The 21,897-nt window shown below is 66.5% G+C and overlaps 11 protein-coding genes across 11 annotated transcripts; 5 read left to right on the plus strand and 6 right to left on the minus strand.

Annotated features, from left to right (window-relative positions):
• Positions 1–191: 191 nt before the first annotated feature.
• Positions 192–1,183, minus strand: FA09DRAFT_258129 (hypothetical protein). Its single transcript, XM_025739725.1, has one exon. The coding sequence runs from the start codon at positions 867–869 to the stop codon at positions 255–257; it is 615 nt and encodes a 204-aa protein (XP_025599165.1). The 5' UTR covers positions 870–1,183; the 3' UTR covers positions 192–254.
• On the plus strand, positions 954–2,479 carry FA09DRAFT_296603 (GNS1/SUR4 membrane protein; the record flags this gene model as incomplete). The annotated part of the gene is made up of 6 exons (XM_025740175.1): positions 954–1,337; positions 1,397–1,419; positions 1,727–1,865; positions 1,922–1,951; positions 2,010–2,066; positions 2,120–2,479. The coding sequence occupies 6 exons, from the start codon at positions 954–956 to the stop codon at positions 2,477–2,479; spliced, it is 993 nt and encodes a 330-aa protein (XP_025599166.1).
• Positions 2,480–2,686: 207 nt separating this feature from the next.
• FA09DRAFT_329368 (hypothetical protein) lies at positions 2,687–7,801 on the minus strand. The gene is made up of 2 exons (XM_025742151.1): positions 2,934–7,801; positions 2,687–2,872 (listed from the first exon to the last, which is right to left on the minus strand). Exons 1-2 carry the CDS (start codon positions 7,671–7,673, stop codon positions 2,759–2,761), a joined length of 4,854 nt encoding a protein of 1,617 aa, XP_025599167.1. The 5' UTR covers positions 7,674–7,801; the 3' UTR covers positions 2,687–2,758.
• Positions 7,802–8,837: 1,036 nt separating this feature from the next.
• FA09DRAFT_296278 (Sm-like ribonucleo protein) lies at positions 8,838–9,245 on the plus strand (the record flags this gene model as incomplete). The annotated part of the gene is made up of 2 exons (XM_025740158.1): positions 8,838–8,913; positions 8,968–9,245. Coding segments are annotated over 2 exons (354 nt in total), but the record flags the coding sequence as incomplete, so codon positions are not given.
• A 305-nt stretch (positions 9,246–9,550) lies between these two features.
• On the minus strand, positions 9,551–12,798 carry FA09DRAFT_338165 (hypothetical protein; the record flags this gene model as incomplete). The annotated part of the gene is made up of 2 exons (XM_025744069.1): positions 9,551–11,489; positions 11,579–12,798. The coding sequence occupies 2 exons, from the start codon at positions 12,796–12,798 to the stop codon at positions 9,551–9,553; spliced, it is 3,159 nt and encodes a 1,052-aa protein (XP_025599169.1).
• Positions 12,799–13,037: 239 nt separating this feature from the next.
• On the plus strand, positions 13,038–14,097 carry FA09DRAFT_329371 (hypothetical protein). Its single transcript, XM_025742152.1, has one exon. The coding sequence runs from the start codon at positions 13,067–13,069 to the stop codon at positions 13,637–13,639; it is 573 nt and encodes a 190-aa protein (XP_025599170.1). The 5' UTR covers positions 13,038–13,066; the 3' UTR covers positions 13,640–14,097.
• Positions 13,748–15,597, minus strand: FA09DRAFT_329372 (hypothetical protein). Its single transcript, XM_025742153.1, has 3 exons — positions 15,213–15,597; positions 14,774–15,103; positions 13,748–14,392 (listed from the first exon to the last, which is right to left on the minus strand). Exons 1-3 carry the CDS (start codon positions 15,525–15,527, stop codon positions 13,973–13,975), a joined length of 1,065 nt encoding a protein of 354 aa, XP_025599171.1. The 5' UTR covers positions 15,528–15,597; the 3' UTR covers positions 13,748–13,972.
• Positions 15,598–15,815: 218 nt separating this feature from the next.
• Positions 15,816–17,227, plus strand: FA09DRAFT_329373 (putative multicatalytic endopeptidase complex chain PRE1). The gene is made up of 3 exons (XM_025742154.1): positions 15,816–16,046; positions 16,233–16,290; positions 16,807–17,227. The coding sequence occupies exons 1-3, from the start codon at positions 15,896–15,898 to the stop codon at positions 17,180–17,182; spliced, it is 585 nt and encodes a 194-aa protein (XP_025599172.1). The 5' UTR covers positions 15,816–15,895; the 3' UTR covers positions 17,183–17,227.
• Positions 17,228–17,483: 256 nt separating this feature from the next.
• Positions 17,484–18,540, minus strand: FA09DRAFT_296567 (hypothetical protein; the record flags this gene model as incomplete). The annotated part of the gene is made up of 3 exons (XM_025740172.1): positions 17,484–17,771; positions 17,864–18,349; positions 18,430–18,540. 3 exons carry the CDS (start codon positions 18,538–18,540, stop codon positions 17,484–17,486), a joined length of 885 nt encoding a protein of 294 aa, XP_025599173.1.
• Positions 18,541–19,466: 926 nt separating this feature from the next.
• On the plus strand, positions 19,467–20,424 carry FA09DRAFT_329375 (hypothetical protein). The gene has a single exon (XM_025742155.1). It carries the CDS (start codon positions 19,711–19,713, stop codon positions 20,380–20,382), a length of 672 nt encoding a protein of 223 aa, XP_025599174.1. The 5' UTR covers positions 19,467–19,710; the 3' UTR covers positions 20,383–20,424.
• Positions 20,425–20,984: 560 nt separating this feature from the next.
• On the minus strand, positions 20,985–21,522 carry FA09DRAFT_325203 (hypothetical protein; the record flags this gene model as incomplete). Its single annotated transcript, XM_025741156.1, has 4 exons — positions 20,985–21,038; positions 21,120–21,301; positions 21,379–21,432; positions 21,477–21,522. 4 exons carry the CDS (start codon positions 21,520–21,522, stop codon positions 20,985–20,987), a joined length of 336 nt encoding a protein of 111 aa, XP_025599175.1.
• Positions 21,523–21,897: the final 375 nt, after the last annotated feature.

Genomic DNA, 21,897 nt, shown 5'->3' on the forward strand with positions numbered 1-21,897 from the left:
ACCGGGATCGGCGCCTCGCTCCGAGATGTTGGGGTGTGCCCTGCCGCTGCCGTCGTGCACTGAGCGCTCTCTTTGACTCTGCACCCGGCGCTGTTGCTCGCAGAAAAGAAGGTCGTACAGCGCTGTAGAGCAGGTGTGGTGCTCCAGGGCGAGAAGGTTGTGCAAGCGCAAGCTACTGTGCCTTGAGCAGGAATGCTGCCCGGCGGGAGCAGAAGTGCGCCCGCGCTGCTTCCGCCACGAAGCAGGCGCCAAGCTCATCTCTCCCCCCCCCCCCCCCCCCTCAAGGGGCGAAGAGCTGCGCCTGCATCAAAGGTGCCCAGGACAGGACGAAGACCTCTTCGTGACGCTGCAGCCGACGCTGCTGCTGCTGGCTGCTGCTGCTGCTTCCGCGCTGCCTCGAGCGCACCCTCGCGGTTCGACGAGCTCGGGCGTAGCTTCCGGCGCGCCGGTGTGGCTTCGCTGCTTCTGGCGCGGCGGCACGCATCACGCAGCACGGCTCTGGCGCTGCTGCACCCTGCCGCTGCCGCGGAAGCGTGTTGTCGTGGCGCCCGCCGCACCGCGGCACGTCGGGTGCAGCGCAGCGCATCGTCCATCTCGGCGCCCAAGGTGTGGGGCCGCGGACGGCGCTCCTCGAAATTTGCCCAACCCACGCCGCTGACGGCGCTCCGGCGCTGCGACACAGATCGAAACACGCCGACGAGGGCGCTGCAGGCCGCCTGCGAGAGAGAAACGAGATCTGCATCGGCCCGGCTCCTGTCGGGACGGCGCTGCGAGAGCAAGCCGCAGTGACGTGCCGCTACGCCCTGCTGCTCCTGACAGGGCGCCTCAAAAGGCGGCGCTATTGGCGCTGCTCCACTCCCGACCATCATCTGCAAGCCTCGGTCTCGTCTGCGTCTCCCTTCTGCTCCCTATTCTATCTCAGAGAGAGCCTCGCCCTCCACCTTCTGCCCGCCATGCTCGCCGCGCACGCCTCGCCCGTGTACGACACGCTCTCGGCGGTGCTGCCGCGTGTGCTGCCCGCGTTCCTCGGGCGCAATGAGGCGCTGGTGCGCTGGATTCCCGGGCAGACTCCCTGGAGCACTGCGCCCGCCGTCGCCGCTACGGGCGCTATCTACCTCACCGTCATCCACGGCGGCCGGGCGCTGCAGAAGCGCTTCGGCCTCAAGCCGCTGCAGATCAAGGGCATCTTTGTGGCGCACAACATCATGCTCAGTCTCATGTCCGGCCTGCTGCTCGCTGCGTTCCTGGAGGAGATCATCCCCATCTGGTCGCAGCATGGCTTCTACCACGCCATCTGTGCGCGCGAGAGCTGGACGCCGACGATGGAGACGCTCTACGTGAGTGCGCCGCGCGGCATGTGGAGGACGGAGAGGTGCTGATGCAGAGATGTGGACAGATTATCAACTACATGATGAAGTAGTGAGTGCGAAACAAAAGCGGCAGTCGAGCAATGAAGGCCAGGTGGAAGCACGAGCGGAGGGGCGTTGGACCAAGGCGCGCAGGCCATGGAGAAGCCGGCAATCTCTGGCGCGGCGCATGCCGAGGGTCCAAGCAGCTAGGGTTGATGAAAGGGATGAGCGGGAGCTGTGGCAGAACACAAGCAGACGATGTCCCATCGAGGAGCTCGGCTTGACAGACTCTCGCGAGAGAGCCCATTCGCGCGCGGGCAGCTCGGCGCGCCTGTGCGTGTCCGCTCCTGCCTTGGCTGACTCTCCCCGGCCCGCAGCCTCGAGCTCATCGACACCGTCTTCATGATGCTCAAGGGCAAGCCGATGCCGTTCCTGCACGTGTACCACCACTCGGCCACCGCGCTGCTGTGCTTCTCGCAGCTGCTGGGCAAGACGAGTGTCAGCTGGGTGGTCATTGTGCGTGCTCGTTTGCAGAGCAGCCGCGAGCATGGCTGACAAGCTCCCTTACCCAGACGCTCAACCTCTTCGTGCACCTCATCATGGTGCGTCTGTCTGGCTGCTTCTCTTTGTCTGCCGCTGCTGACTCGATGCACCCTGCAGTACGCCTACTACGCGCTGACGACGCTGCGCATCCCTTGCCCCTGGAAGCGCGCTGTGGTGAGCAGCCCCTCGCTCCGCTCTCTCCTGCGACACGCTGACAGCGTGTGCAGACGACGATGCAGATCGTGCAGTTCATCCTCGATCTCTCCATCGTCTACTTCGCCACGTGGGAGTTCTTCACGACGTACTTCAACTCCTCGCTGCCGCAGTGGGGCCACTGCCCCGCCGCCGTGCCGCACGCCGCCATCTCCGGCGTCATCATCCTCTCGTCGTACCTGCTGCTCTTCATCTCCTTCTACGCGCGCACGTACAACAAGCCCGCCAAGCGTGCGGCGGCGCGCGTCGCCGAGAAGCAGCCGCTGCTGGCGGAGAAGTCACAGGGCAGCGCCACGGGACACCTTCGTCCCCCGCACGCCGACCACGACGCTCGCAAGCGGCCGACGACGCCGCAGCTCGAGCACGCCATCTAGATGCCTCTAGCATCCAAGCAAGCGCCTGCTACACGCGTTGCATGCCGGCGCGCCTCTGGCCTGGCTCTGCTGCGCAGGCCAGCGTCTCTCTTTAATCACCGCCGAAGCCCATCTTCGGCGCCTCTCTCTGCTGCTGTACACCTTCCCCGGACATCCAATTTACCACGTGCACTGGCTCAGGCGAGGAACAAAGCGGGCAGGCGGTTGAGAGACAGAGGCAGGGCGCGTGCCGCCGCCGAAGGATGCATTCCAGAGCAGCACAGGAGCCCAGCGCGACGCTCAGAGGTCGTCGTCGAAGATGTTCTTGATGATCTTGACGCGCACCTTGCGCAGGCGCGGCGAGAGGGGTGCGTCGGCCTCGGCGATGTTGCCGTTGCGGTCGAGCGGGAAGGTCTGCGACGGGGTGGGGCGTCAGACGTCGACCTCAGGCTCTGGCGTTCGCAGCGCAACTCACCTTTGCAGCCAGCGAGCTCCGGCCTCTCGCTGCGCCCGCGCGCCGCGCAGGACTGCGGTCCGGCTCGGCGATGAGGTCTGCGGGCGCCTCGCTGGGGCCGACAAAGAGCGCCTTGTGCCAGCGCACGCTCTTTTTGCGTGCCGCAGCCGCGGCCGGCTCGCGCTGGGGCGTGTGGTACGCCTCGAGCTCGCCAGCGCCGCGCATGTGCTGCTCCGGATCGGCCGACTGTGCGCGCGACGAGCACGAGTCGTCGTCGGACTCTTCACTGCCGCGCTTGCGAGCGCGCCGCTCGCGCGCATTGGCTGCCTCGGCCCGGTCCATGCGTGCGCCCGTCACCTTGGGCACCTTGGCCGTCGGGCTTGGCGGCCGCGGGCCCTCGATGCGAATCGAGACGACGTCGAGCTTGGCCAGGTACACCTCGTTGCGCCGCGTGTGCTGATTTGTCAGACGCACCAGCTCGGCGTGCGACATGGGGATCTCGGGCGCACGATCGCCGGCGCCGGTGGGATTGAGCACCGAGGAGGCGGTGGGCACACGTGCAGCACTGCGCTTGACGGGAGCAGGTACGGGCATGCTCGGAGCCACCGGCGCCTCTGTCATCGGCGCAGCAGAGGGGAAGAGGCGCTGCGAGGCCAGCGTCTGGCCCTGGGTCGCGGGCACCGCACGTCGTGGCCGCAGAGACTTGGCGCCGCGCTCCTCACCGTCATCGATGCCACCGCTGCTGGGCGCCGCCTCGCCTGACTGCAGAGCCCGGCGCGCCGCCTTCATCGGAGACACGGAGCTATCGGCCTCGACGATGGCGGCGGCGCTCTGCACCTGACTTGCGCTCAGCGGCTGGCGTCCGCCACGCGCAGCCACGCTCGGCCCGCTCGGCGCTGCGCTGCTCAGCTGCGGGACGGATGCACCGAAAGCGCCGCGAGTGCTTGTCGATGTAGCGGCAGCTGTAGAGGCACTGAGCGGCGGCAACGACGACGCAGGCACGGGCGCTTGGACTGGCTGCGCAGGAGCAGCAGGCGGCGTTTTGATCGCGGCAAGCGAGCCGGCTGGGACGCGCCGTGCTCGGCCGGGTGCCGCTTGCGGGCCATACACCGACGACTCTGGCGGCGGTGGCGGAGGCTGAGTGGCGCGTGCCTCGCGCGAGGCAGCTCGCACGGGCGAGGACGAGGAAGAGGCTGGCTTTGCGCTTGGCAGTGCGCTGGTCGAGGAGGACATCGCACGGTTGAGCTTGGACGGACTGTCCCACACGCGACTGGCAGGCACACTGCTGGCCAGACGCGCGTCTCGGATGACAGGCGCACGCATTGCTGCGCTGCGCACCACGGGCCGTTCTGGCGAGGAAGAGGCAGCAAGAGCACCGAGCTTCGGTGCGGCGGCGGACTGTAGGCGCACAGCAGAGGCCTGGTTCTCCGGCGTCGGTCGACGAGGAGCTGCACTCGCGGGGCCGCGGCTTGCAACAGCGGCGGAGCGGATGGTCCGCACAGGCGGCGGCGCCAGTGCCTCTGCCGCGACTGGCGCCGTCGGAGCAGGCGAGGGCGCTGGCAGACGAGGCCGCTCTGCAGCGGCGAACGAGCTGGGCGCGGATGCGACTGCTGGCCTCAACTCAGATGTCGCAGCGGAGGCGCCAGCGCCAAGGGGCGTCGCAGGAGGCTGATCAGCGGACGCCGCCCGCGAAGCCAGCAGAGGTCGCCCGAGATGCGCCTTGCGCTCGACTTGCGGCTTGGCCAGCGCTGGTCTGCGGACCGTGGCGGCTGCAGAAGGCACAGCGCGCGCCGCAACCGGGGCAGGGGCGACTGCTCGCCGCAGAGACGAGCTTGCGACCGGCTTCGGTGCAGGCAGCACCTTGCGAGGCACGCTGGCCACGGGTCGGGCGATGCCAGACGCTGCTGCTGGCTTGGGCAGACGCGACGATACAGCTGGGCCGGCAGTCGGCGCTCGAATCCCCGACACACTGGCAGCCAGCTGACGAGCAGGTGCGGGCACGCCTGTCGGCGGTCGCGCGGCAGCAGAGGGTCCAGCGACAGGAGCAGCTTTTGCAGCAGCGCTAGGAGCGGGCGCGGCTAGATGCGGCGCTGGCTGTGCTGAAGCGAGACGAGCAGCTCGCAGCGACTCTGCCAGTCGTGCTGACGGACCTGCCTTCGCCTGTGATGGCGCAGCGACCGCTTCCTCGGTCGGGCCGTCGGCCTCACTGACCGGCGCGGAGCTTTTCGGCTGCTCGGGCGCTTCGGGCGAGCTCGGAGGCAGCGGCACCGCACGAGCGATCTCGAGCACGCGCGTCGGAGGCGGGATGCGCGACGGCGACGACGCATTCTCCTCTCTCGCCTTGAACGGACTGCCGTGTCCTTGAGAGCGCTCCAGAGCGCGCAGAGGCTTGCGAGGGCTAGCTGCGCCGAGCGACCAAGCTGGCGGCGAGACGGGCTGCAGCTTCACGGGGCTCATCGTCTTTGCATCTGCCCATGCATTGAGTGCATCGGCGACGTTTGCAGGCCTCGGCTTGCTCGGCGACGACTTGTTCGGCGAGACAAGTGCAGTTGCCTTGTGCGGCGATTGCTGCCGTCTGGCCTCTTCCTCGTCGTACCGCATGCTCAAGCGCGCGCTCTTGCGCCGACGCACTGGACTGGCACCTTCAGCGGGGCCGGATCGCTTGCTTGCGAGCTCGAGGCCCTCCTCGATGAAGTCTTGCCGCTCCATTGCGTAACGCGACAGCACAAAAGGACTCTCCGGCCCAGCCGAGTCGTGTCGCGCCTCAGCGCGCAGGTTGTTCAACAGGCTCAAGTCGCCAGCGCGCGTGCCGTGCGCAGCAAGCGCGACGCCGGGCGACGACGCATAGTCGAACGAGACGGGCGAGCCGGCTGCAAGCGCACAGGACTGCGGCGTGAGCATCGCGCCGCGCGAGATGCGCATTGGCGTGGAGGGCGGCGACGGCGCTTGCGACGACGACGGCGCCGCGACGTGCACTGCGGCGCGCATGGGGCTTGAGCTGAAGACATCGGCAGTCGAGCGCTCGGACTCGGGATCTGCATCGATGAGGCTGGCGCTGCAGGTTTGCTCGGCTTCGTCGTCGTCCGTCGGGCAGAGCACCGGAGACTCAACCCGCGGGGCTTCGTCGGCCTCAGAGGCGGAAGCCTGCCTTGGCTCGACCGGCTCAGCCTCGGCCAGCACTGCAGAAGCCTCTGGCTCGGCAGCACTCTGCACAGCCGGCGCCTCGCTCTCGACTTCAGCTTTGCGCGTAGAAAGCTCGGGCTCTTGCGCGACCTCAACTTGAGAGAGCTCTGGCGACTGCAGCGGCTCAGCATCTGCAGCTGGAATCTCGTGCGTCGGCTCCATCTCGCTCGGCGGCTCGACCTGCGCGTGCTCCTGAGGTGTGTCGGGCTCTGCGAGCCGAGACGAGGCGCTTGCTGCCGTCGGGATGGACGCATCAACGCAGATGTCGGCAGAATCATGAACGTCTTCGTCCAGCGGAGCGTCTTCGTCCAGCTCCGCTGCTTCTGTAGCAGGGCTCGCTGTACGTTGCTCGTCTGCAAGATCCACTGCGGCGGGAGCGGCGTCTTGCTGGCCGAGAGAAGACAGGCGAAGAGTGCGATCGAGGTCCGTCGCGCTAGCATCTGGCGCTGCTTCCGCCTCGAGTGCATGCCGCGAGCCAGACTCGCTCGCTGCGTCGTCACTCGCGTTGTGCTCCTCGTCGGACTCTGCGCCACCTTGCGGTCCCTTCTCTTCCTCGCCCTGCCATTCTTGCTTCTGCTCCTCCTCCGCCTGGCCCTCCCCCTCCTCATCGCCCGACTCGGACTCTGTCCGGTAGCTCGACTCGGTCTTGTAGCTCAAGTTAGCCTCGAACGGCGTGTCGTCCGTGACGACAAGAGGCAGCTCGGCGGTCGAGGGCTCGGCGAACGAAGATGAGGTGCTCTCGTGAAAAGCGCCAGCCGCCGGCTCCTGCTCGTCGAAGGCAGCAGCTTCGCTCGTCGGCTCTGCCTGCGCCTCGAGGAGCTCCTCGTGCGCTGCTGCGTCCGCCGTGAGCTGCGGCTCGTCGTCCTGCTCTTGCGAGACTGGCCACGAGGCGTTTGGCTCGGCACTGGCATCGAGCTGCCCGATGGTCCTGCATCCCACCGACTCCTCTCTGCCGCCGTACGAGCCTGTCTCCTCTTCCTCTTCCTCCTCGCGCTCCACCTCAGCGGCCGGTGAAGCAGCGTCGGACACGGGCGCCTCCGCCTCGCTAATTGGCATGTCCATCGGCCCGATGCTGCGTCGCCGCGCCAGGTCCAAGCTGTCCTTGCGCAGTAGTCGCCGCTCGCGCATGCGCGCGCTGACCTTGCGCCGGCGCGCATGCTCCTCGCGCGACGGCGTGCCAAAGTAGATGGGCGGCTCGGCCGGCTCGCCTTCACCGTCGGACTCCTCTTCGGTGTCGGTCGGCGCGTCGGAGGAACAGGGCAGGGAGGAGAAGGATGAGGTTGGCGAGGAAGTGACAGAGGGGAGTGTCGGTGCTGCACTGGCACTGCGGGACGACGAGGCCGAGACGCTGCGTGCCTGCAGGTGCTGCTCGGGCAGCATGCCGCTGCGCATCGTCGGCGTGGAGCCGAGCAGGCAGACGGGCGAGCGCGGCGACGACGTCAAGAGATCGCGTGTGCGCGATGCGGAGGCAGGCGTGTGTGGTGCTGAGGCGTCATGCTGCGCCTGCTGCGGGCAGACGCTGAGATCGACGAGCGAGAAGGTCGTGTCGGGATCGGCGGCGGGAGCGGCGACGCTCATGGCCGCACCGCAGACGCGACACTGGACGCAGAGGTGGCCAGAGGCGAGTGAGTGGGTGAGGGCTGGCCGCGGCGGTCAGTGAGTGCGAGGGGTATGAGTGGCGAAGGAGCGACGGTCGTGTGAGGGTGTCAGGACGGCGTCGGCGAGCTCGGCGGCGCGGTGTTACTTTGGCCGCGCGGCGGCACCAACACGGAGGCAGCGAGCGGAGGCGGCAGGCCATCGGCCTCGCGCGCGCGCCGCGCGCCGCCGCGCGCCTCTTGGCCCGGCGACGCGCCCCTGCACGTGACCTGTCGCCGCGCATGCGTCTCACCTCCAGCCTGAGCGCGGCGCTCAAGCTTCCGGCGCCCTCATCCCCCGCCTCCACCACCCTCCTCTTGCCCGACTCCCTATCCTCGCATACAGCCGCGCTGGCGCTTCACGTGCATCGCAGCCTACCGCAGAAAGGGTCACGGCCACACCTCCGCTCGCTCCTCACTCTTCCGCCAGCCTCTGCGCCGCTGCCTTCTCCTGCTTCCTAGCGCACGCCGTTCCCGTCTGCCCGTCCTCTCCTTCGCCCACCGCTACCCGCCGCAGCCATGAACCTCGTTCGGTGAGTCGAAGCGCTGATACGCAGCATAGGGATCTGGGTGTGTCGCGCTGCGCAGGAGCGCCGCTCCCGCGCCAGGTCGCATGCGAGGCGGCTCGGAGAAGCAGCCGCAGCTCGACGGCGGAGAAGCGACTCGCGAAGCCATAGACTAATGCGCAGGCTTGGTACGACAGGCGTGCTTCTGCCTTTCATGCGAGCAGAGCAGCTGCTTTTGCCGGCATGAGCTGCCCCACGGCAGCGTGCGCTCAGCCCGAAAGCTCGCAGACGACTGCCGTGTCGCAGCGGCGAGTGGTCTTCGCATCACCGTCGGGCTGCGGTAAGAGCTCTCGCCATTGCAAGCGGACTATGTCTGCTCGTGCGATGGACACGACTGTAGCCGCTGTGATGTCTTGCGAGGCGAGACGTCTCGCTAGAGTCGCTCGAGGCGCAGCACGAGACCTGGCCGCAATCGCAGCCGTGTCTCGAGGTGCTGGACACCTGGCAACGCTGTGTGGTCGCTGCGCAGTTGCACTTCTTGCAGATCCGCCGCACCGCTGCGTCGAATCGCGCGCACTCGTGCTGACGCTGCCTGCTCCAGCTTCTTGATGAAGCTCAACAATGAGTCGGTGACGATCGAGCTCAAGAATGGCACAGTGGTGCACGGCACCGTCACTGGTAAGCTTCAGTCTTTGCACACTCCCCACTCGCACTGACTTCTCGCTGTTCTAGGCGTGGATGTGCAAATGAACACGCATTTGAAGACGGTCAAGATGACGGTCAAGGGGCGCGAGCCACTCTCCCTGGACACGCTCTCCATTCGCGGCAACAACACGCGCTACTGGATCCTGCCCGACGCCCTGCCGCTCGACGTGCTGCTGGTCGACGACGCACCGAAGCCAAAGGGCGTGCGCAAGGACGGCGGTCTCAAGCGCGGCGGCGATCGTGGACGCGGCGGCCGTGGTGGACGGGGACGTGGCGGACCAAGAGGCCGTGGACGCGGCTTCTAGGGTGGCAAAGAGCATTGGCTCGTCATGTATTCATACGGCTGCGAGACTGTGCGACGACCACGAATGCGCACACTGCCAAGCAGACTCGAGTGACGCGAGTGCAGGAACGTGATGGCGATGCGCGCGCCCGTCCCAGCTTCTCTGATGTCTCGCCTCGCAAAACATGTGCCGCATGCGCCTGGTGGCACACGAGGCGGGCGAACATTGGCTAGAGCTGGGCTTAGGGACGGGAGGAGAGACGCACCGCTAGAGCGACGCGCTCTGTAAGGAGAGGCGTGGATGCGCGGGAGAGCAGGTCCAGGTCCTCAGCCGTTGAGGAAGCTCTGGGCCGCGTCGTGCGGTGCACGCTGCTGCGCGTGTCCATTGCCCGCGAACGGCGACGTGTGCTGGCCTTGCGGCGCGGCGAATGCGTCCGGGCCTGGCGGAGCGAAGCCCGAGCTGCTCGCGTACGATGCGAACGGCGCGCTGGCAGCGCCGTTCATCGACGATGCATGCGAGGCCTGCGAGGTGCCGCCGGCGTACGACATCGGACCAGGCGCCGCTGCAAACGCGCCGCCCAGATGCTGCGTGGCGCGCCCGGCCGCGAAGGGCGAGCCGCTGGCGTGTTCCTGCTGCGCGTTGAAGTGCCGCTGCTGTTGCTGCTGCGGCGAGGCGTAGCCGCCCGGCGTGTCCCAGGCGCGCGCGGGAGGCGAAAAGGCGCGTGCGTGCGAGTGGTGCACGTCGCCGGGACCCGAGGCCCAGATGCTCGCCTGACCGGCTCCGCTGAAGTCAGATGAGGTGCGCGCTACGCCGCCAAAGAGGAGATGCGGCTGCTGTGCTGGTGCGGAGGCGAGACTCGGAGCATGAAGAGCAGGTGCGTGTGGCTGAGAGGGAGACTGTGCCGGCGATCGACCTGTCAGCACCTGCAGAAGCAGATGCTGCGCCGTCATGGGACTGGGCGTCGATGCGCCCGAGGCAGGAGCCAGCGCACGACTGCGCGCAGCAGCGGGAGTGCCAGGATCTTGCGGCTGCGGCACGGCAGCTGCGGCCGTGCGCGAGGCGGCAGAGGCCGAAGGAATGAGGATCAGATCGTCGTCTGAGTCATCCAGCTCGCCGACGCCGGCACGCATGGCCATGTCGACGACGTCCTCTGTAGACTCGGACGCAATCTCGGGATCGTCGTCGCGCTGCGGCAGGGCGTCGCGCAGACCAATGCGATCCAGGCTGCTCTGCGGCTCTGCAGACTGCGTCTCTGCTGCGTCGCCTCCGCCGCGCAACGACTCCTGCGTGGCGTTGAGACCAGGCCCTTGCTCGTCCAGAGCGAAGAGATTTCGCTCGTCGTCAAAGTAGATCGGACTTGCGTCGGACTCGGCCATGACTTTGGCGTCGATGAGCAAGTCTGCAATGCGCATCAGCTGCTCCTCGTTCGGATGCACCTGACTAGCGCGAGGCTGTGCCAGCGACGAGCCCGGCGTCGAGCCGTTGACGTAAAGCATGGCCTTGCGAGTCGGCGCGAAGCCCCGCATGTCCGAGTCCTCCTCGAGCGCAAGAGGCGCAGCTCCAGTCTGTCCCATGGCGCCCAGACTCGGCAGTGCGTCGAATGGAAACGCGAAGCGCAGAGTGTTGATGAACGAGACGTAGCTCTTCCACAGCTCGACTGTCGTCTGTACGAGCGCTGCATCTGCCAAGGCCCGCGCTTGAGCCTCCTCGACTTCCGTCTCGCCGAGGTCTTGACTGAGCGAAGACTCCTGACTGAGCGCCGCGGCACGATCGGCAGAGCGAGACATGTACTCCAAGTGGCTCTTCATCCACTTCGACAGGATGCGCAGCGCGGGCAGCATGCGCCGAAAGGCCGCAGAGATGTGGCGTGCTGCGCTTGCTGCTGCCTCGCCAGCGCCGCCACGCATACGAGCCGGTGCTGTTGGTGGACTCTTGCGTGCTGCATCGAGTGCCTCGCGCGTCTCGGATGTGCCGGCCTTGACGAGTCGTTGCATGATGCCGAGCACGTGCGTCAGGTTCTGATGCTCCGCCGACGCGGCGCTTCCGGCCGAGGAAGTCTCGGTTGTGGCCTCAGCGCCACGCCCTGGTCGAGGTCGAGAGCTCGTAGTGCTTGCAGCACCACTGCGCCACAGACGCGCAGTCCAGGAGGCTGCCAGACCAGTGACGACGATGCGCACAATGGCATCGGCGGCCAGCGTGCGGCTGACGATGGCGCGGGAGAAGCGCGAGAGGAACTCCTCGGCGAAGGGCTGGATGATGGCGAACCTGTGTGCGGACAAGCGTCAGCTGTCCTGCGCGCCTCAGGGCGAGCCAAACAGCCAGTCAAGGCTGCGCACAGATGCGGCAGAACTCACTTCTCGCGCGTGTAGAACAAGCCATGCAGAACAACAAAATCACGCAGGACAGCCGCTGCCGTCTCGTCTAGCTTCTCCTTCGCACCACCAGCAAGCAGCCGCTCTCGCCCGCCCTCCTTGCTCCACGCCGCCACGGCCTTGCGCAGCGTCAGCTCGAGATTCTGGCGAGCCGTGTCGAAGGGGACGCGCACGCAGAGAGCGCGGTAGTAGTGGTAGATCGAGAGGAATGGATCGCCCGAGTACGTGGCGATCACTGCGAGCTGGTTCGAGGGATTGCCGTTGTCGGGAAGCAGCAGGCGCGCTTGCTCGTAGCATGCGGCAGCACGCGAGAAGTCCCGTCGTGACGAGACCTCTTTGCTGGTGCGCGCAACGGCTGCAGCGGCAATCACCTTGCCCGCTCGACCTCTCCCTGCGCCGGCGCCTCCACGCTTGCTTCCGGCGCCGCCACGGCCCTCCTCGCCGCCGCCACGGTCATCGCGGTACAGCTCGCGATAGCGCGCCAGATCGCCACAGCACAGAAGTGCCTTGTGCACGACCTCTAGTAGCCGCGTACGATTGCCCGGCAGGCTGGCCGCCTGCAGCAGAGCGGCACCAGGCAGAGCGCCCGACGCGCCAGCGCCAGGAATGCGATCGAGCCCGGTCGAGGCAGACGTGTCGGAGGCGAAGCTGGAGTCGGCGTCTGCGTCGCAGGGGATGTCTAGGGCGCGCAGGTTGGCACGCGCCTCGTCCAGCCGAAAGACTCGCACCACACGGCCCGCCAAGTCGCGCCAGAAGTTCTCCTCTGCGAGCAGAAAGTCGCGAAAGGCCGTTGCGAGGCGGAGATAGGCCTGTGCCTGCTGTGCCTGGGCCTGCTTGGCGGTGCGCCCGCCCACGGCAGGCTTGGGCGGCTGCGGATCTGAAGGCGCTGCGGCGTCTGCGCTGCGGGCATGGCTCGCCTTGAATGCCTTCTCGTACGCGGCCAGGCGACTGCGGAAGAGGTGCACGAGCGGATGCGTCGTCTCGCTCCACAGTGCAGCATCGGCGCCCTGGGCGCGCGAGCTGAAGGTGCAGGCGAAGAGCAGCTTGAGGTAGGCATGCCGGCACTCGCGCCGCGCATAGTCGATGGCGGCCGCACCCGGCTGGGCGGCGGCGTCGTCGAGCAGCGCCTTGAGCGTGGCGCGCCGCGCCTTGGCGTCGCGCGCCAGCTGCTGCGCCGAGTCGTCGGCGGCGCGCGTGGCCATGGCGCCGGATCGAAGGAGAGGCTGCCGGCGAGTGGCTCAGCGGAACGAAGAGCCGACGCGCATGAGGCTGACAGGAGAGAGGAGTGGTGGAGGGAAGCACGAGGCACGTGTCGATGCGCGCCTTGGGTCAGCGACGGCCGCGGCGCATCGGAAGTCGGGCGAGGCACACGCGCCAGCGCCGAGACGAAGCAAGCTTTTGAGCCCGCAGCAGCGACGAGGCTTCGTCTTCTTCTCCTTCTCTCCCCAGCACAAGCACACCTCACCCAGCATGTCCACCTCCGCCGCACCTCTCGAGGCGCCGCCCACGCCGCAGCAGCTGCTCTTCGCGCGCGCCCTCATCTCCACCTTTGCCCTGTGGCCCGCGCTGCGCCTCGCCGTCGCCGAAGAGTGGGGCGGGCCCGACTCTGCCGACAAGGCCGACTTTCTCCTCTCGCACCTCGCCGACACGCATGCCGGCGCCCTGCCTGCCGAGCCGGACCTCGACGATCTCGCAGACGTGCTCGTGGGCTACTTTGGCGACGAGTTCGAGACGCGTCTGGAGGACGAGAGTGCCGACTATGTCGCTGGACGCATCGTCACGCTGCATCGCCTCTGCTTTGGCGACGACGAACAGGCGGCAAACGCGGCCGTGGCGAGCCTGGAACAGGCGGCCAGCAAGCTGAGGGGCACGGCGATGAAGACGCACCGGGAGGCCAACGACGACGGAGGAGACTCGGAGAGCGAGAGCGACGAGGATGGCATGGAGGTGGATGAGGCGCCCGCAAGACCGCAACGCGCACCACGGCCCGAGCCCGAGGTCGACGAGGACGGCTTCACCACTGTCGTCGGTCGGCGTCGCTGAAGGCGTGGGAGAGGCGGTCGTATGGAGAGATGCAGGTGTCAGGGGCCGACAGTGATGAGGGCATCGGAGCTGGGCAAGGCAGGCAGGGCGATGAGAGGCGGAGAGAGGAAGGAGGAAATAGCGAATGGATTTGGAAGCTGCGAGCAGGACTGGTGGTACAATAGAGCAGGTGACGCAGGAGTGAAGCGGCGGTGGTAGCGCAGAGGCGGAAGCAAGGGAGGCGCGGAACGAGAGCAGCGTGGCTATGCAAAGCAAGGGAGAAGACGAGGTGCAACGAGGTCCGAAGAGAAAGAGAGGTGCGAGACAGGGCAGAAGATCATGCGCGCATCCTCTTCAAGCCCTCTTCTTTCTCGCTCCGCCTTTCTCTTCCGCCCCTCTCTTCTCCTTTGCCTCCTTGCCGCCCTCTCCCATTTTGTGCTCCCGCACGAGCTTGTTGGCCTCCCACGCCACAAACCTATCTCTGCCGCCCGTCCACGCCTTTCCATTTTGCGGCTTTGCGAGTGGCGCTCCGAGTGCGTCCTCTGCACGCAGGTCCTCGAGCGCAGAGAGGAGCTCTGAGGAAGAGAGATGCAGCGCGCGAGAGGAGACGGCCAGGGAGGAAGGCACGAGAGGAAGCTTGGCTGTGCTGCTGCCGCTGGCGTCGGAATCGCGATGCAGCAACGATGAGAAGGTAGAGGAGAGTGTCTCGGCGCGGGAAAGACGACGTTGTGCGGCCGTCGAGGCTAGTGAGAGAGTGTGTTTGAGGGCGCGAGCCTGTGCAGCACAGAGCAGGGGAAGCGCGGACGTCAGCGCGCAAGTTCGCGATGGCAGCAGCGAGCCGACGCTCCATCCGATCGTTGACGAAGCTAGCTTCGCCGAGCGCGAGGGAGTCGCACATGCCTCGGCTGCGCTCATCATGCCCACTCCCTTGTCGCGCTCCAACTCCGGAGGGGGTGGCAGAGCCGCTGCCCGGCCCAAGGCTGGCCAGTCGCACGACATTCGCGGCACTGCGCGGCTCAAGAGTTGCGGCCAGGTCCATAGAGGCGTCTTCATCCCTCCCTCTCCTCGCTCTCAGCAACCTCTCCGTCCGACCGCCCTCTGCCAGCCAGTCACGACCTCGGCTCGGCGCGCCTCGCCATCCTCGCCTCGACTCACCGCGTTGACGCGTCTCCTGAGCGACCTCTCCTTCGCGTCCAGTCTCTCACTCTCCTTCATCGCACTTTCATCCAGCATGTCCGTCTCCTCTTCCCTCGCCCTCGACTTCCTCGCCTTGCGCCTCACGCGCTCCCTCTCCTTCTCCCGCTCCCTTGCCGCCTCTGCTCTGGCGTCCGGCGCACGCAAGTCGAGCCCTCGATGGTGCGGCAACGTGATCAAGCGCGCCTGTGCGTGCGTCAAGCCAAAGACGTAGCGCAGACAGTAGAGCTCGAGAGTGTCGAATGTGTGGTCCAGCGCGTTTTCGAGGAGCGTGAGGATGGAGTGAACGCCCTGTGCGAGCCAGGCGTCAGCTTTTGCTGTGCCTCTCTCGCTGCCTCCGTTCTTGCACCCGCTCCTGCGCATCCCTCGCTCTCCTCTCGGCAGGCACAGCGACACGCACCTGTTCACTCTCCAAGCCCCCGCCCTCTCTCGCCGCCAGATGCTGCTTGACATAATCCTCCAGCCCGCCGCCGAGGATGTACATGTTCTCGTTTGCGACGTACACGAGCGCATCGATAAAGGTGCGCGGATTGAAGCCGAGATGCTCGGTGAGGAGATGCAGATGGGGATCGGTGGAGGGCGCGTCTGAAGAGGCAGCGGCTGCGGGGCGACTGCTGGAAGCGGCCGAGGAGGAGGGATGCGCGCCGCCACTACCACTGCCGCTGCCGCTGCCGCTGGCGACGGGCACGCCGCGCGTCGACTTGCGCGAAGTCATGGCTTGTGCGCAGCTGGGACTCTCGTCTGCGAAGGGCGCAGCCGGGAGCGTCGTGAGGGAGGTGGTGGTGCGACGGCGATGGCGCAGTGACGCGCACATCAACACGACGCGAGAGCGTGACGCGCCAGGGAGCGGCGGCGCGGCGCACGTGATGCGGGCGCTCGAGCCATGCGCGGACGGCGCGTGGGAGCGGCTGCTGCTGAGACGCGCGGCCCTCCCATGCGCCGGCTCAGCCTGCTCTGCATCCCTCCACCACGCTCCATCGCTCTGCTCCTCGTGTCTGCACCCACGCTCCCAGCAGCACTTTCTCCTCCCATCGCCCTCTCCGTCTCCGCACTCTCGGCCGCGCCCCGTCCTGCGCCGCAGCGATGGAGTGTTCCTTCGGCATTACGGGCCAGGGCTACTGCCTCATTGCCTCCGACTCCAACGCCGCACGCTCCATCGTCAAGATGAAGGGCGACGAGGACAAGATGAAGGTGCTCAGCGAACACCTCGTCATGGCATACAGCGGCGAGAGCGGTGAGTGAGGCGGCGTCGCGGCAGCGGCGGCAGGCAGGCAGGCAGGCAGGACGAGGGCTAGGCGGCGCAGCGCCAGGGCGCGCCAGGCAAGGCGGCGGCTGCGCAACACACAGAGGCATCTGTCGCGCCGCAAGGTAGCCGGTGCACAGCAGACTGACGCATGCCATGGCCCGCTGCACCCCGCAGGCGACACGCTGCAGTTCTCAGAGTACGTCGAGCGCAACCTGCGCCTCTACGGCATCCGGTGAGTGCCCTGTGCCCCCCCCCCCCCTTCTCCTTCTCTGCTTTCTCGCCTCCTCGTGGCTCGAACGGGCGGTGCAGTGTGGCTCTCTTTTGTGGCGTGCGTGTCGGTCAACGTTGGCACGCGACGGGCAGCAACGGGCAGCACAGTGGAGACTGCAGCTGCTCGCACACCTACCGCGCGAGGGCGCTCGCAAGGATGGAAGCACTCGCAGCAGCAGTCGCCGCTGCGGATGAGGCCGTCCGGGCATCCCGCTGCTGCGCGCAGCTGTGAGGCGATGTCGAGCGCCTTCGTTGCGAGGCTCTGTCCAGCCAAAGTTGCGCGCCCGACGGTGGCGCTGCTCGTTGACAGACGTCGAGCATGCTGGGGCGCCTGGAGGAGGGGGAGGGGGGAGGGAAGCGCTGCCGTAGCAGCCCCTACACGCTGCTTACTGCACGGACTAAGCGCCGGCCCCCCTTTCGAACCTAGGCCCTCGACTTTTCCTTGGGCCATCCCTGACGCCCCCCTTGTTCTCCTCAGGCACCACGTCGAGCTGCGTCCGCGAGCCGCGGCGGCGTGGATCCGCAACGAGCTGGCCAACTCGCTGCGCACGCGCAACGCCTACCAGGTCAACCTGCTTCTCGGCGGCTTCGACATGCCCACCTCCTCTCCCGCGCTCTACTGGGTCGACTACCTCGGCACCTCCATCGAAGTGCCGTTTGCCGCCCACGGCTACGGCGCACACTTTACGCTCTCGACGATGGACCGCTTCCACCGGCCCGACATGAGTGTGCAGGAGGGCATCGAGCTGCTGAAGATGTGCATTGGCGAGCTGAAGAAGCGCTTCATTGTCGATCTCGGCACGTTCAAGGTCAGACTGGTGGATCGGGATGGCATCAAGGAGATTACGCTGTAGGAGGGGCAAGAGAGTAATGCACGATGGAGCTGTGAAGACACGGAGGCGCAGGGTATAGTGTCGCATGAAGGAGACGGCGGAGCGAATAGGTAAAGTCACGATGGGAAGAACAGAGAGCAGCAGACAGCGAAGCAGAGAGGGTCACTTCGTGCGCGTCGTCCGTCTCACGAGCGCGCAGCAGCGGCGTCCAGCGCCGGCTGCTCAAGCTCCGTGCGAGGCGTGACGAATCTCTCCTCTGCCTCCGGCAGCGCTGCTTGCCGCTCCTGTGTCGTGGTGGCAGGCGAGCTGTGCGCCGAGTCTTTCAGCGGCGGTGCCGCCTCGGGCATCGCAGCGTCGGCGTCCAGTCCGAGCTCGCGGCGCCACGCCGCGTAGTATGCCGCGCCGTCGGGCGCTGAGATGAAGGGCTCGTGATCGGGGTAGGCGCGGCGCACCTGCGCCATGAAGGAAAGGGAGTGAGTCCATGCTGCAGAGAGAAAGAAAGAAAGAGAGAGAGGGGCATGGGAGCCATACGCACGTTGTACTCGGCCCCCATGGCCATGAGCGCCATGATGGGGTTTGTGAGAAGAGCCAGGACACCGCCGAAGATAGCCTGTGCGGGAGACAGGGAGAGCGATGGGCAGCGTCAGCCGCAGCTCCTGTTGCGCGCAGCCCCGAGTCTCACGGGCGCCAGCAGAGCCTCACCTTGATGACGCAAGGAATCCAGCTGCGCCCGAGATCCCTGCCGCCGTACAGCGGCGCCGTGATGGCGATGGCAATGGGCCAATACCACCAGAAGCTCAGCACGCACAGCGCGCCTCCATGCACTGCCGTCCAGAGGATGCGCTGCACGCGTGCTCTTGCCCCAATGCCCTTTGCCGTCCAATTGTCGCGCTCCGAGCCGGTACAGGCTGCGCGAAGGGCCCAGAAGAACCAGCGGCCCTTGGCGCTGCTGTGTGCCGCGCGACCCATGGGCAGCGCCAGAGGCTTGCCGTCTGGCGAAGAGGCGCGCAGAGGACCGAAGAGATGCCCGTGGGGAGAGGGAGAGGAGGGCAAGTGGAGAAGAGGAGGCCAGGGTGCCTGTAAGGGCGCAACGGGCCCGCCGTTGATGTCGCCGTGACAGAGGGCAGAGGTGATGAGCATGCTGATGATCTGCTGAATGACGACTGTGACGCCCATGTCTCCCGCCACCTATACGCCCAGCCCGTTGCGTCAGTAACGCATGGTCCGCGCGATGGAAGAAGGGGGCCTGAGGAGAAGGAGGCACGTACAGTGAGAGGAACGAAAGGCCAGAAGCGCGTGCCGTCCTGCTGCCTGTAGCAAGCCACTGCCACGCCGAAGTTGATGCCGCCGGAAATGAGAGCGGCACCGAAGGATTGCATGATGATCAGATACCTGTTGAGCGCAGGGGAACACGTCAGGAGATGTGCAAGACGGAGAGCGTGGTGCAGAGCTCGAGAGAAGAGATACGGCCGTCTCGCCTTTCTTCTCGCTTGGCGCGCAAGCAAAAGGCGAGGCCGCAAGCGCCTCTCTTCTCTCTTTCGCTGAACGCGAGGCGCGCAATCTTGGTGTGGGGAGCGGCAAAGCCTTTGTTTCTTTCTCTGTCTGTCTCATCGGGCATGCTTTGTGCCTCGCTCAGTCTCGTCGCCACGGAACTGCACCTGTCCCCTGACCAGCCCAGACAGGCAGCTCTCTTGGCTTCCCAGCATTTGCCCAGCGCATCTCCCATCTTCGCGCCGCTGCAACGCACCAGAACTCGCGTCCTCCCACGCGTATCCCCTGGGGCACCCAGTCGCGCGCGCCGGCCGGCTGCGGCACGACGAGGCCACTGCCGGGCAGCGGCGCGCCCCATGCGCGTTTTGCCTGCTCTGCCTTGTCGGGCAAAGGGTGGGGAATCGAGCGTGGGATGCTGCGACGCGGCACGCGCAGCACGTCGGCGGGCGAGGGAGAAGGCAAAGGCGCCATGATGGGCGGAGAGCGGGCGCCACACGCGCGCGCGCGCCGGGGCCAGTGGAGTGCTTTGGCGCGGCAAGGAGACTGCCAAGCCGGGAGCAGCGCTGGCAGAGCGTAGAACGAGAGGGGCGCGCGCCGAGAGACAAGGAATGCGCTGCGAGAGGGAGCGTGGAGCGGTGGGGAGCGGTGGACGCGGCGTAGACTGGTAGAGAGGATGTGGAGCGAAAGCAACCCCGAGGCGCGGCGGCGGCAAAGGCAAGAGCAAGGCGAGACCACGGACCCTGAAGCGCTCGCCGCCTCGGCGTCTTGCTTCCGCGCGCCGCGCGAAGAGGGCGCGAGCCGCCGCTTGGCTCGCCTCCACCACAGCACACCCACAGCTCTCTCTCGCCTTGCGCTCCACACCCAACAGGTCGAGCCTCATCCCCCGCACCTCCCCACCTCGCGCTAGCGCCCCCGGCACACCTCCTTTGCGACGTACTCCCGCTTTCTGGCGTCTTCGCCTCGGCCTCGCGCTTCAGCAGCGGTGCAGCAAGCAGCCAGAGAGGCTTTCTTCGTTGCTTCCGCCTCTTCTTCGGGCCACTTCCTCTTGCGCCGCCGCCATGCCTTGCGCCGTGCCCTCCTCCTCCTCCTCTTCGCTGTCCAGCATAGCAGCAGCAGCAGCAGCGGCAGCAAGCGCTTCTTCTGCCTCTGAACCGACGCCCGAGCCGACACAAGGCGAGCTGCTGCGCGCCTTCTTCGCCGCACAGCAGCGCCGCCGAGCGCACTGGGCCGAGTACGACGAGGCCTTTGCCGCCCTCGCTGCGTCCGCCTCGCCCGGCGCCCACCCCACTGCAGCGGCACCAGAGCACGCCGCCGAGGCAGGCGCATGTGGCTGTGTCGCCGCTTCGCACGTCGCGGCGCCGTTGCGAGAGCAAGACCTGCCTCGCATCCTGGCGCTCATCACCGCCGGCCTACTGGATGCTTCGCACGAAGTACGCACCTGCGCCACCGCCTTACGTTCCCTCTCCTCTTCTTCCTCGTCGTCATCATCAGCATCAGCATCAGCATCATCAGCACCGGCGCGCCACTGCGCAGAGCTGCTCGACGCAGTGCAGGACGCAGAGAACGCCGTGCTGCGCGCCATCGTGGCGCGCGACTCTGCGCGCCGCGACAAAGTGCGAGATCGAAGCGAGGAGATTGCACAGTGCGAGAGAGAGGTGGGGGATAAGAGAAGGGACATTGAGGAGCTGTGTGCAGAGGTTAGAGCGGAGATGGCGGAGTTGGAGGAATGAAAGAGATGCGAAACGAGGGCCAAGCCGAGAGAGAAGGGGGGGGGGGGTGGGGTCGTTGCGAATGGGCTTGCGCCCTCGATCTCGCCATCCATCGATCGTGGGCTTCGCCGCCTGGGCTTCGAGAGCCCGACGTTTTCTCGTCTATTTCCATCGGGCGCGCCCAATCTACCTTCGTGCCGTGCCCGTCTCCCACGTCCCTCTTCGAAGCCAGGCTCAAGGCCCACGACACCGCGCGAGCTAAGCATGCAGCGTTTGCCTCGGAACGACCCATACAGCACGGCCTCCTGCCCTGGCGACCAAGGGCCGAGGACAAACAGCGCAGCCTTGCTTTTCGCTCCGCTCGCCCGATCGAGAGAGAGTGAGAGAGAGACACACACACAACCTTCGAGACTCGGCGAAGCCCACAAAAACCGAGGCCGCACCCCTCCTTTTTCCGTCCTAGCGCGCTCTCCACATCTCCGATCCTTTGCCCCGTGCCCCCGCGCACGTCAATGCCGCACGTCAGAGCGAGCTCAGTGCGATCGTGTGGGGGAGGACGTTATGGGATTAGTTAGACGCACACCACCTCGCTCTGCTTTGGGGGGGAGGGGGGGACGCGGAGCTCAATTGAGATGTGCCAGCATCATTTCCCAAATGTCGACGTCTTGAATCGCATCCTTTGCCGTCGTCGCGCGATGTTCCTCATCAGTGTCACGTCCTCTCTCGTTTCTCTGCGCCTTTCGCTGAAGGAGACTCACCTGCGGGCCACTCTTCAACTCCTTGCCCTCCACAATGGCCTGCGCCAGCGCCTCAAACTCGGCCGTGTAGGCATCGGCATACGTCGGGCGGACGAGGCGTTCTTGATACGAGCCGGCAACGTCTGCGTCGGCCTCGCGCACCGAGAGCGTGATGGGCAGACCTTTGACGTAGGGCGTGTCGTCTGTTTGCAGAATGGCGCAAGTCAGGTCAGAGGAGGGCGAGGAGGAAACTGGGAAGGGGCGGGGGGGAGAGACGTACACTGGATCTTGAGTACTCTGTCGCGCGTAAAGACTTCGATGAACGCATCGAACACTTGTCATTCGTTCAACTTGATTCAGCTCGGGCTGCCTTCTCACACCTCTGTTCGCCTGAGCCCCTCGCAGAGGAACTCACCGCCGACATTGTGGATGCCCGTCTCGTAGCTGACTCGAAACTCTCCCTCTGCCTGTCCCCCCGCTCCGCGGCGCGCATAGACGAACTGTGCGCCCATAAAGTCTCCCTTGTCATTTGCCCATGCGCTTTCGCAGCGTGTCGGAACACCTCCAAATGCCTCTCTCATGAGTGACAAGTCATGCGAACCTAGGCTTCCCAGGAGACGATGCACGGCCACCAGCCGGCCTGACTTGCACTTCGGCTCGCCGAGAAATGAGCGAGACATGGCCTCGGCCAGAGAGGCGCGCTCAGCGGCGGCACACGAGGGAATGTCGTTGGACTTTTGCGGGAAGGTGGAGGATTGGGAAACGAAGATGGAGTTGGGACCGATGAGGTCTCGCACGA

The sequence above is a fragment of the Tilletiopsis washingtonensis genome (genome assembly GCF_003144115.1).
Source record: "Tilletiopsis washingtonensis strain MCA 4186 unplaced genomic scaffold FA09scaffold_8, whole genome shotgun sequence".
NCBI lineage: Eukaryota > Fungi > Basidiomycota > Exobasidiomycetes > Entylomatales > Tilletiopsis > Tilletiopsis washingtonensis.

Excerpts from the sequence above, each read along its gene's own strand:
- FA09DRAFT_258129 (XM_025739725.1), bottom strand. The coding sequence starts at position 869 with ATGATGGTCGGGAGTGGAGCAGCGCCAATAGCGCCGCCTTTTGAGGCG.
- FA09DRAFT_329368 (XM_025742151.1), bottom strand. The coding sequence starts at position 7,673 with ATGAGCGTCGCCGCTCCCGCCGCCGATCCCGACACGACCTTCTCGCTC. Across the intron at positions 2,873-2,933 it reads GGAGCTCGCTGGCTGCAAAG|ACCTTCCCGCTCGACCGCAA; the intron begins GTGAGTTGCGCT and ends ACCCCGTCGCAG.
- FA09DRAFT_329371 (XM_025742152.1), top strand. The coding sequence starts at position 13,067 with ATGTCCACCTCCGCCGCACCTCTCGAGGCGCCGCCCACGCCGCAGCAG.
- FA09DRAFT_329372 (XM_025742153.1), bottom strand. The coding sequence starts at position 15,527 with ATGACTTCGCGCAAGTCGACGCGCGGCGTGCCCGTCGCCAGCGGCAGC. Across the intron at positions 15,104-15,212 it reads GGGGCTTGGAGAGTGAACAG|GGCGTTCACTCCATCCTCAC; the intron begins GTGCGTGTCGCT and ends TGGCTCGCACAG. Across the intron at positions 14,393-14,773 it reads TCAGGAGACGCGTCAACGCG|GCTCGCGCCCTCAAACACAC; the intron begins GTGAGTCGAGGC and ends TGTGCTGCACAG.
- FA09DRAFT_329373 (XM_025742154.1), top strand. The coding sequence starts at position 15,896 with ATGGAGTGTTCCTTCGGCATTACGGGCCAGGGCTACTGCCTCATTGCC. Across the intron at positions 16,047-16,232 it reads GGCATACAGCGGCGAGAGCG|GCGACACGCTGCAGTTCTCA; the intron begins GTGAGTGAGGCG and ends TGCACCCCGCAG. Across the intron at positions 16,291-16,806 it reads CTGCGCCTCTACGGCATCCG|GCACCACGTCGAGCTGCGTC; the intron begins GTGAGTGCCCTG and ends TGTTCTCCTCAG.
- FA09DRAFT_329375 (XM_025742155.1), top strand. The coding sequence starts at position 19,711 with ATGCCTTGCGCCGTGCCCTCCTCCTCCTCCTCTTCGCTGTCCAGCATA.